Raw genomic sequence first — 12,006 nt, 5'->3', positions numbered from 1 at the left:
GACTTAGCCCTGCAAAGGCCACAGTGCCACCCTAATTCACCTATATAAATCACAAGATTGGCTGCATGTACATACAACTGAACTAAGTGATATTTTGTTCCAGGGAAATGTTTCAGCTGCTTCTCTTTTGCAGGCATGGTAACGCTGAACCCTGGAGGGATTTAAAAAACTATTAATGCAGTTATACTTTCCTTAAAAACAATAAATTCCTTTTTTTTTGTATGGAAGCTGTCAGATATATATGCTACTTGCACTTGTACTAACAAGAAACATGCTGATAGAAAATAACTTCATCAATCTTCTTCTGCTCTTCAATTGTTCATTTACAGGGTAAGGGAAGAATGGTGACAAAGCTGCTATACTGAACTACAGTAGGGCTGTACTTGAAAGCCCCTACATATACCAAATTTAAATATGAGTTGATTGCCTGGAGTTCAGCATTGATCTCCTATAAAAATTAGTTTTAGGTGAAAATTTACTTAAACTGTATCTAAACCCAAGAACAAAAACGCAATATATTGCAGCTTGTCAGTTTTTAAATGTGGTTGCTGAATTAGTTTTCTTTTTTTTCTCTTGATATTTATTTTGCAGCCTAGTAGTCCTTAAATGGCCTCGCTATTCAGAAGTAGCGTTATCATCCTTGCAAAGGTAATGTGTTAGGAGTAAAGTATACCCCCCCATATAAAGGTTAAAACCTGCAGTAGTTTTCCTTGTCGGATTTCTTTTCGTACATTTTCACTTGATGCATCTGATGGTAACACACTTTCTTCTAGGGTGACAACATTTACTCATCCTTTTAGGACCACGAGACACCCACCTCTATACCATTAGTCCACAGCTAGAAATTGTGATCAGTGCTATCTGATAAAAGTGTAGCAAGAAAAGAAGTTTATTAGCTTAATAGGTTTTATAAAAGGGTCAGCATTTTTTGCACTTATTAGACAGAAATAACAAAACCCTATATAGTTGTATATGTAACATACAAGAAATAGCAAATTTAGGGTTAGGGCTACATACACCTAAAATCTATATACTTTTTTCATTGCATATTATACGGTTGTTTTTTTGGTTTTACTTTTCCTAGTTGGCCATTCCATGTTAGCTCAGGAAACTCGGGGACGATTTCACAGTCGTTGAGTAGTTCATATAGTCACATCTTACGTGTGATTTGTGATACCATTGCATTACAAGACACGTTCCTTTTAACTTCGCTCATTAACAAAAAGAGAATTTAGGATGCTGCCAATCTGCCGGACGCACATTATTTTTCAAAGGAACTCATTCCATTTTCCACTGGCATCATCCATTATTGTGTAAAGTACCTAGTTATTGATTTTTGACTGGTCTCATACTTCATTGTGATGTTAGTTTAGCAGAAACAGCATTGTGCCACTTCTCACTTCGCTCTTCGATGACCCCCCCCCCCCGTTCCTGCACGTTCCAAACTTTCAGCAGAAAAACAACAGATAAACAGTAAATAATTGAAAACAAAAGATAAATACTAAATGATTAACTGTGTTATTATATTTTTGATATAAAAGCAGAAATAAACCCTGTGTATACTCACCTGTGCGGGTGCTTCCATCTTCTTCTCTTCCTTTGTTTAGATCATCGGCCATCTTGACTGGCTGGGCCGGGGAGACCTAATGTAGTTCAGTCAGTCCCAGCAGAAACGGGAATCCGGGATGTGCCGGGTACCTGGCTGGGGTATCAAATCTCTCCCATCTATCCTCATGCAAATATTTGCTTAAAAATGTAGGGAAAGCTTCATTACCTAACTTCCCTTTCCGTGCATGGTAAATGTAAGCTCTATGGTTTCTACCTAAGTACAGTCATAAGCAGATAGCTGGTAAAAGCAGAAAATAGGTTGGAGAAGATGGAATAAAAATTTGTGTTAGTTATATTTATGGACATATAGGAGACTTGACAGAAGATGAGTTAAAGGGAACTTATGCTGTGGAATGGACTAAAATTTTTCAGCAGGCCCTTTTATGAGCTGTAGGGAGACAGAAAAATGGACCCTTACCCCCGTTGTACATACACACCTCTTACCTTACTATTAACTTGTTGGAGGGATCAAGAGCATAAAAACAGAAATGGTCTGTGTGGGATATGATCCTAGAGCTTCAATACTGGAAAGAGTGCTAGCTTTATAGCCATTGTTCTGTAACCCACATCAGTCAAACAAAATAATAAATTAGCTACTTCATGGTTACCATTGGAGACTGTTTCTGGAATTTGCACTGCATTTTTAATGGGCACTTGAAGGTGCCAGAGAATGATTTAGTATCTGGAGAGATGAAACGAGAATATGCAATCATCTCACGACAGACCGAGTATATTAAATGATTTACTTCATTACAGAATATTGACATATAATGCTCTAAGACTTGACAGACTTTTCCCCTGAGGCCTAACAATTCCCTCTACAAGTTGATTGCACATACTTGTTTTCTATGTGTTCTCCTCTTCAAGCCTATATCCTGCTTGGAATTCTGGCATGATCCTTTGTGCGTAGTGATTCATAGACATCCAGTGTTCCCTAAATAGCTGCAATATAGGAAAATATAATGTCTTCACCAAGTTCAAATTTTGAGTAATTATTGAAAAGTGGAACTCCAGCCTAGTCCTTTTTTATGTTTTCAAAGCATATGGAAGGGTTTATCATGATTATTTGTCATGATTAAATTGCTAACCATGTGTCTGTTGGCAAGATCATCCCTTGTTTTCTGTTTCGGGAACAGCAAGTGGGAGCAGACCTTTCCAACAAAGACACCTAAAACAGTACAAACCTAAAAGAGGTTCTAATTATTTCCTTTTTCTGTAAAGTCTGAAATTCTTCTTAAAATATTTTTTAGGCGAATCACATCTTCAAGTGTCTTATGTCATTTTTTTTTCTTTTTTTTTTTTTTATATAATCACTTTTCTTTATTTTGCTTATGACCGCAAGAAAGTGGTCTGTAATTTTGCTTAACCAAGGCTGAGATAAGACAGATAAAACCAAGAAACCAAATAAAGATTGACTAATGTACATTAAAATAGTGCAATCCATTTCCATCAAAATTCCAAAATTTTTCCATGGCGTTTTGCACAATAAAAAAGCGTTTGATGCAATACCCTATAACTGGTCTTTTTTCATTGTTGAATGACACCTTGGGCCTGATTTTATAAAATGGTGAATCTCACATCTCCCTCGTGGGAATCTTCCAGTACCATATGTTTCAATGGCAGTAATTGATTCCCACCAGGGAATGTTTGAGGGAATGTCAGATTACCTGTTATATAAATAGAGCCCCTAATGTCACACTTCCTGTTTATTCAGGGACTCAAGGACCCGTCTGGGAAGCGTTATTAGGGTCCCATAGACCCTTGTTGAAATGTTGCCAAAAGAGCCATGTCATGTCACTATATGGCACTGTTCTTTCAGAATCTACAAAATTATGCATACTTTTTTATTTCAGAAATACAACTTAATATCACTAGCAGGACTGTCTTCCTTTTAAATAAGTATGCATGCAGGAGGAGCTAATCAGGAAATGCCACATAACTTCTTTTTGTTCCTGTGTGAATGTAGATCACACACCATATGCCTACACATGTTGGTGCTTATTATTTAATATTATTATATTTATTACACAGTATTTATATAGAGACAACATATTATGCAGCACAGTACAAACTCCATAGTTATGTCACGTGATGTGATACATACACATGAAACATGATGGTGCATTGTTTAGAATGGCACGCAAGTCAGCCATAGGAATATTACAGCATGTCATGGACACTTGTGTAGAGAGGGCTTGATGGGGCAGGATGTGAGTATTAAACGGTGTGTGTGTGTGTATGTATGTGTGTATGTATGTATGTATGTGTGTGTGTGTGTGTGTATATATATATATATATATATATATATATATATATATAAATATATAAATATGCATTTGTGTGTGTGTGTGTAGGGAGTTTGGGAAGACCTAATTATTTGGCCTGTTGGCATCTATTATGGCCCAACAAATGGAAAACCAAAGTTAGGTTCATATCTGTTGTGTTGTTTCAGCATTCAGACCCCATTACTTTAAATTCCAATTTTCTTGTCACACTGCCTCCAGCCTCTCGCCGTTAATGATAACCTCATCGGGCTTCAGTATATTTTCCGTTCCCCGAGAACGCTTTTATATAATTTACTTTGCTTGGACTGTCCTGATGATTCACGACTGGTTTATCATAGAGATTTTAATTAAAATTGATTTGTTTGAAGGGGGGAAAAAAAGCGATATTAACAATGGGAACTTTTGGGCCCTGCCAGACAGCCACGGTTGGTCTTCAATTCATCACTCCCCGTATGGCCCAAAGCCGCCGAGCGTTCCCGCAAACCGATGAGAGATTGAAATCAACCTTTATTAGCGGCTGAAAACAACGGCACAGCTTTGAAATTAAACGGAAAACGTGTTTGGAATGAACTGGCCGGCATCAAAATTCTGAGAATAAACAAATAAACCTCATCCCTGGCAACTTCCTGATGCAGATTGGATTCTCTTCAAGTAGAAAAATGCCAGATATCGATACGCTGATGCTGGTTTGATTAATGGCCTTTTTGTTTCTCCCCCTCTTTTTCATCAGCGCTCAGAAATTTAAATGACTTCCTTCATAATTTCCATTCCTCTTGCTCAGGCACAGCCTAAAGGCAATGATTTTCTTGGCTTTGATTTTTTTTTTTTCTTCCCGTGTAGGTATTCAAAGAGGTGTATTGGAAGACGCTGTGCCAAAATATCCTGCAGACTTATTTTTCAAATTCATTTACAAGTTGTGTTTGGTGGCGCAAGCTTTGTATTTTATTTATCTGCAAGAGGCAAGTTGTGCCGACTTGTTTTAGTCTTTTCTGCAAAAAAAGAATTAGCAGATTGTTTTTTTTAATGGGACAATTTGCCCAATTTATATTTCTTTTATATGTAGAGCCTCATGGGTCACCCAGTGACCCACGAGTCACCCAATGGTGTAGGGACCTCACCACTGGGATCCCTTTGGGTTCTTGGCTTTTCGTCTTGTTCACCAAAGCCATTTGTGATTTACCTGACCACTTTCTGTATTTCCATTTCACAATTTTTGTCCCTACAGTATAGTATTAAGTGAGAGCATTGGCATGCATGCTTATTTGCTGGGTGGAAGGTGGGACCAGGCTGATGTGTGCATATCAAACAACCTTTCATTCACTGACCCAGGAATAGGGTACTGGTGAATATTTGGAAACATTACCCTCATCTGATACCAATGATGCTATTCCAGTACTCTCCATAATACCTGCCTTGCATGCATTGTGCGACTGACCCGGATTTTAACCACCTTGGTGCTTTGGATATCTATTTGTTTGCTTTGTTGTTTTGCTATTAAATCTCGGCTGCTGCTGCGAAACGCGTCAGAATGCAGAGAAAATACATTTGACAGTTTTGTGTTGTATATGTGCACAAATGGTGAGGTAAAGCCACTTGATAGTGTTTTTATTGGTTACATGTTGCATATGCTGACATTATGTTTTAAGAATGTACATGTTTGAAAAAAAAATTCAAATTTTTTTTCTATGGGTATGCCAGTAATTTCCCGCTTATGTCCACTTATGGCAAGTAGGCTTATTATTTTCCTCCTAAAATGAGATCCCATCTCAAATGTTACAGCTAATGTTGCAGATCTAAGAACTTGGGATCTTGGGTCTTGTCTTTGTGCCTGTCATCTTTCTGGAGTTCCCTTTTGTAGTGTCAGTAACAGCTGTTGATATATTCAGAGCAGGACTGACTGTCAAAATGACAGCAGAGCATTACACCCCTACAAAGACCTGAATGTCAAACTGACAGCCGGGTGCAGGCAGTTGCAGATGTTATCAAAGTTTCACCATTTTTTTTTTTTTTTTTACCACACGCATGATTAAACCACACTTGACAACCTTGTTTCATGCTCCCCTTCTATCCCAATTTTTATTTATTGAAGAAAAAGTAGCTCCTCTAATGCCAACAGACAGCAGTTTTCAGGAACCATGTAATGGTGTGGGCAAGCATTATCTCATGTCAAGGGGCACCTGAGAGCCATGTGTTTGTGCCTTCACCCATCAGAGCCTTCTCTACACTGACACATTGGTTCATGAAAGTGCCTGGGTATTTGGACCTTTTATGTGCCGATGAGTAGACATTATTATTGGTATTCGTATTATTATTGTTCTAAAATTATGTATGGGTATGTTATGTGGTTAGTTTAGAAGCAATTTGTGCTTAGAAGAGTTTCTTTTTTCTGTTTACAGGATTCTCATAGGATGCACATTGATGACCTTCATATGTCCTTGGGCAGTTTAAATAGCCCGATGCCTCTAGAGACAGAAAGTGGTGCTGCATCTCCCTCCAGGGCTTCGTTTTCTCGTTCAGCTCCATCATCGGTACAAAAACACCCACCCAGCCCCGTCCTAACCCGATCTTCTCTCAGAGAGAGGTAATACTTGCATTTATACCAGCCACTTTTTATTATGATTTGTAAAATGCAATTTCATTCTATTCCTGGACATACATTATAATACCATAATACATGAACATGCTGCATAGACTTCGATACGCTGCAAACAAATCAATCTCAAGGTGTTGTTTTGATTTAATTTCTCTGTTTCAGAAAAACCATCCAATCCAATGCTAAAGGAGGGCAGTCAGCAGAATTGTTGCCTAATTGTTCAATAGACAAAGTTGCTGAGATGCAAGATTTTATACAATACAGTTTTCTTTTGGGTGCTTTTTCATTTTGAGGGTAGCCCACAGTCAATTTTATTGAAGCTATAATAATAATATTACTGACAATAGACTTTGTAAAGAGCCATTTCACCCAAAAGTGATAGCCTGATTACAGTCACATGCAATTAAAGTAAGTTCCTGAATTTGTCTTAGATGTCATCCTCCTTTCCAATGTCTTCAGTGTTCCCCCCAGCCCCTTTTAGTTGGGACCACCCAGCACTTTTCAGTAACCACCTAGCTGTTTTTGGGTGGTTACTAAAGAGCTTCTTCTCACCCGGCTTAAAAAATTTCTGGGTTTAGTACTGATTTTTCACAAAAGTACCTGGGTTAGAGAGAGTCCATATTTGCAGCTAATCCGGCTGCCCTGATATATAACATGCTGACAGGAGGAGAGAGATATGGCTTTATGCTTTTGCTTCTTCACCATTTTATCAGATGCTATGGCTACCAATTTAGGACAACTACAAGGTGACCTAGGTGTTTGTTAACTGTGGTGGGAAATTGTGAGGTCCCTGACTTGTTTCTCAGCACAAAGCTACAAAACCTTTGGACATAGATACATGGCAGTTGTTTTATGTGCCAAAATGTAGCTGTTGAACTTAAATATAGAGTCATGTTTTTTGAAGGCTCCAGCACAAGAATATTCCATTATATTTTCCTAACTAAATCTTAACTTTTTATTGTGCTGTTAAAATTATTATTCACATACATTAATATAATTATCACAATGACAATTCTATATATTTCACATTTATTAAATTTCAACACTAAGAATAAGTTCAGATTGGTGGTGAGGTTGCAGTGTGGTTAACGCATCATCACATCCCTGAACTGCACCTTTCCCACCTGTTTGTGTGGCTGAGCAGCTGGTGGGGTATTGCAGTTCCTACCTTTAGCGTAAAGAAGCGCTGCAGCTGTATTAGTAACACTTCGAGCTCTATTTATAAAAAAAGAGTGTCCGACATTCCCTCTTTGGAATCTTCCAGGTCCATGTGCTTTATTGTCCATAATTCTTATCAGGGAATGTTTGAGGGAATGTCAGATTTGCTGTTTTATAAACAGAGCCCTTACTAACATATTAGAAATATGAAAAATATCTAAATGCATTTACACAGAAATAGGTCACCCTGCAATATAGTTTTATTAGCTGTTGGTTACTGTGGGTCGATCCATTATTCTTCCATTTCCTTTAACAGGGTTACAACATTGTTTGTTCTGTAGTAAAATTGCACAGCAGTGTTGTCACTCTGTGGCAGATCAGAGAAGTATCTTCTGACAGATGGCACCCCATGGGGTTATTAGGAACCCGTCTCAATTTATTGACTAAACAGCACACACAGGCTTATTCAGTAATGATGATCTGCAAAGTGTAGTTGGTAATGAGCAGCTGCCAACATTGTAGTGTCAGGTAGCCAGTTTTTTTTTTCTTTTCCTTTTTTTCATTTGTGATTGGTAGTTATGGGTAACTGCTTCTTACACTATCATTTTATAGATATTAAATAATATCTCCAACTGAATTACATTTACTTTGCCAGTGTATGTATATCATTATTTGTTTATTTGTTTTATTATTTTTCATCCAGTTTGTAACTCAGTGTCCCCTGCGCCCTCTTCTATCTGCATGCACTCCAACTGGCTGCATGGTATTTCTCAGCACATTTGAAGACAGTTGGCATCCCATAGCAAGATATGGCGAAACTAAACCTGCAATTACTCACCTATCTCTGTCCCGTCTCAGAGTGTCACCATCTTCCTTCTTCTTTGTTCCCTAAAAACAATCTTTGCCATACCTTACTTTAGTTGGTTGTGCCAGGGTGACGTATATCCTGCGCAGGGGTGCCGGTGTTCTTTTATTCCCAGCCTACACCGGGGAAGCTGGGATTGCCAGGCATCCTTGTACCCAAAGCTGGAGCTAGGCATGCGCACCTCAGCTTTTTGGCAGATTTATTGCAGAAGATGCATCACCTGTACCCTTCTAAAATAATGACCTGCCTAATCATGGATTCTTTAGTTCCACTTTAAGGAGGTGTGGTTTTAATATTGTGTTGCATATTATATATCAAATATCATATCAAATTATTTTAATGTTAGTGATTATATATAGGTTTAGTTATTTGGTTTGCATTTATTTTTTCTACTTCCAGACAATTTAATTGGAAATTAACAAAGAATTAGGTATTGGGTGAGGTTTTCTTAACTCGCTGTTATTTTAACTACTTTTAAAATACCAGAACTTCAGGTTCAGCTGTCACTGGACACCTGACTTCTCAAGGCAATGGTCTTCAGCCTTCTTGGCTTATTTTGTGGAATACGCACAAGTTTCCATATTTCTAGAAGAGTGGAGGCTTTTATATGCAAAAAGAGGCCTTACTTTAATGCCTTCGGTTCTGGACTATGATCTGCCAAAAATGATTGTATCCTCTGCTGTCCTCTGCTGAATCCATGATTAGGCAGGTCATTATTTCAGAAAGGTACAGGTGATGTATCTTCTGCAATAAATCTGCCAAAAAGCTGAGCTGTGCACGCCTAGCTTCAGCTTTGCTGTTTCTCTGTGATTTGCCTACATATCTGAAATACAGTGCCTTGCAAAAGTAATTATTCCCCTTGGTGTTTGTTTTGTGGCATTGCAACCTGTAAATGTTTTTACCTGGCCTAGTCAAAGCTCAGACCCTAATCCAATTGTGAATCTGTTACATGACATGAAGATTGCTGTACACCAATACAAACCCATCTAGTTTGAAGGAGTTGAAGCAGTTTTGCTTTAAGGAAAAGGGAAAACCCCGGTTTTTGTATGTGCTAAGCTAATTGAGACATGGGGTCTGATTTATTAAAGCTCTCCAAGGCTGGGGAGGGTACACTTTTATCAGTGATGATGGTGATCCAGAAAACCTGGAATAGCTTACTTAAAATTAATTTGCTATTTGGTAGCAACTATTTTCAATCCTGGACCAGATCTGATCCAGATCTGGATCACCCAGGTTCACTAATGGGAGTGTATCTTCTCTAGCATTGGAAAGCTTTCATAAATCAGGCCCATATAAGCCTGCAGTTTACACCAGGAGGTGGCTTTGCAAAGTAGGGGATGAATACCTATGCACATGTATGATATCTGTGTTTTGTCCTAGTATTTGTGTTACAAAAAAAAATATGTTTCACCTTTTTAAAGAGCAAAGCATGTAAATTAAGTGGTGCTAACCCCTGAAATATCTGTTTCAGTTCCAGGTTGACAAAACAGGACAGACACTATGGGGTATATAAACTTTTGCAAGGCATTGTGTTCCATTTTGTTGAAAGCAAATGGTGCATTTGCCTTCAACAACCTCCTGTAAAAAATGTATAAAGAAAGTAAACAAAATAGTTTCGTTATCAGTTCAATACACCACCCAGTTGTCTTGCAATGCATCCAATATTCTTCTTCGTTTCAGTCCCCCAAAAACTGTCTAAGATTGAAATGGTGTTGATAAACAGTTGACAATGCTAGAGCAGCAATATTCTGACTAGAGCCAGTCAGAATATTGAAAGAATCATTTCATGAAGTGATTGTATTGTCGTACTGTATGTATGTGACCACCATTCATTTCAGTATTGGCTCTTCCAATGAACAGTGTGGCTTTATTTTCTCCAGTATTGACTTATCTGTCCCCTAATGACTGGTCTAACCATACATCGAGCCTGTGCATGGGTGAAGGACCCTTCATTTACCAGTGTGTGCCTTCTATGGCAAGTCAACAATCCTTATACTGATCATGGTATTTTATTTCTGTGTTTTTACCATCCACAGAAACATAGATGACATACTTCTTCTGCTAAATCTGCCAAGACCTAGCTGCGTGTCAGAAAATGACTTTCAGCTCATCCAGCCGAATAGCACTATAAAAATTCAAATTATCATGAGTTTGAACTCAGATCTTTTTTCAGATGTGTGGGATGCAGTTAAACAAACAATGTTCCCAGCGTGCCAAGCTTTCCTGCTGGAATTATACATCCTGACAAGAATCTAGAATGCAGTCTTATTTCTTTCCCTAAGAAATAATCTAGTAAGAGATTTTAAAATAAACATAATATACTTTTTTCTTCTTAGAAACATTACGTTCTATCTTCTGCTTTGTAATATAGTATAGCGCCAAAGGTTTTTATATGGTAATATGTTCTTAAATCTTAGACATTAATGTTATTAGTATTAGGGGTTATTTATGTAAGTGAAATGTTGGGGTGTCCTGGTGCTCTTTGGTGTAATGTACAAGTGTGGGCGGTATATTTATATCTTATGCCACGTTACCTGATAATGCAATACCCTCCAGTTCGATGACAATGGTGCTCCTGTCTATTGTCAGTACTTCCATCTTCTGGTCTTCTTTAGGGTTTGTAGTCTTCGATCTCCTGATTGGCTAAGCCCAGGTAATGCAATATCCATGCATGCGTATAGGAGTTGCATTGCCCTAGAACATAGAACTGAGACAATACATAAAAAAGCAAATAAGGTCGTACTTTGAAAAATTCATCAGGCTGGTAATTATTGCAGAAAGGGGCAGGCGATTTCCCTTCTGCATTATTCTGTTTTACTTGTCTGGTCACCCCAAGGAACTGTCCGAGAAGCTGCGCTGCTCATGCACTGCTTGGTGGTGGCTGCCAGGAAATCCCAGCAATCCCAGATTCCATTGTGTTTGCCATGAATGAATAAACTCAAGTTACGTAATCATGGCTCAGCCAATCAAGATAGCCAGAGATCATAAGAAGAAAAGAAGGAAGATAGTGGTGCCCTGGATTGAATGGGGATGATTGGTATGGGTTTAGCTCTGCTTTGGGTAGCACGTGCCCTTTACACCATTTTAAGAAAATCAGGACTAGGAGCCAGCTGGTGTGATCTTAGTTAAAGAAGATATCTATAGGAGAGAGCAGAGTATTCAAAGTTATTACCTAGTTATGCTTCTTCTCCCTTACTGTCCAGTCATCTGGCTGGTGGTAGAGGGTTTACGCCATTGTATTCCTCAAAGTGTTATTAAATCATCATAAAGAGAAAATGAGCCTAGCTGCATACCACATGTTCCTACTTATTTTTCTGTCCCTGTTTCTGTTTAGGCTTTTATTTCCACAAATTCTTCGATTTAAGTTTACCTTTCCCTGAATTTCTACCATTTGTGTGGCTACATTGCCTTTCAAGGACACCTAAAGCCCTAATTACTCTCAAAATCTAAGCCAGAACAGCACCCTGATGTAATAGCACCCTGTGCACCGACAACTT

General features: G+C 38.3%; 1 protein-coding gene across 1 annotated transcript in view; it reads left to right on the top strand.

The window, feature by feature from the left end:
* SPATA6 (spermatogenesis associated 6) overlaps positions 1-12,006 on the top strand; it is a gene marked incomplete in the record, with an annotated part of 56,069 nt that overhangs the window by 17,766 nt on the left and 26,297 nt on the right. The window contains 1 exon segment of the mRNA XM_072419607.1: positions 6,290-6,474. Coding sequence (XP_072275708.1) covers positions 6,290-6,474 — 185 coding nt within the window.

Source organism: Pyxicephalus adspersus, chromosome 8 (genome assembly GCF_032062135.1).
Source record: "Pyxicephalus adspersus chromosome 8, UCB_Pads_2.0, whole genome shotgun sequence".
NCBI classification, from domain to species: Eukaryota; Metazoa; Chordata; class Amphibia; order Anura; family Pyxicephalidae; genus Pyxicephalus; species Pyxicephalus adspersus.
This window is presented reverse-complemented; position numbering and strand designations above follow the sequence as displayed.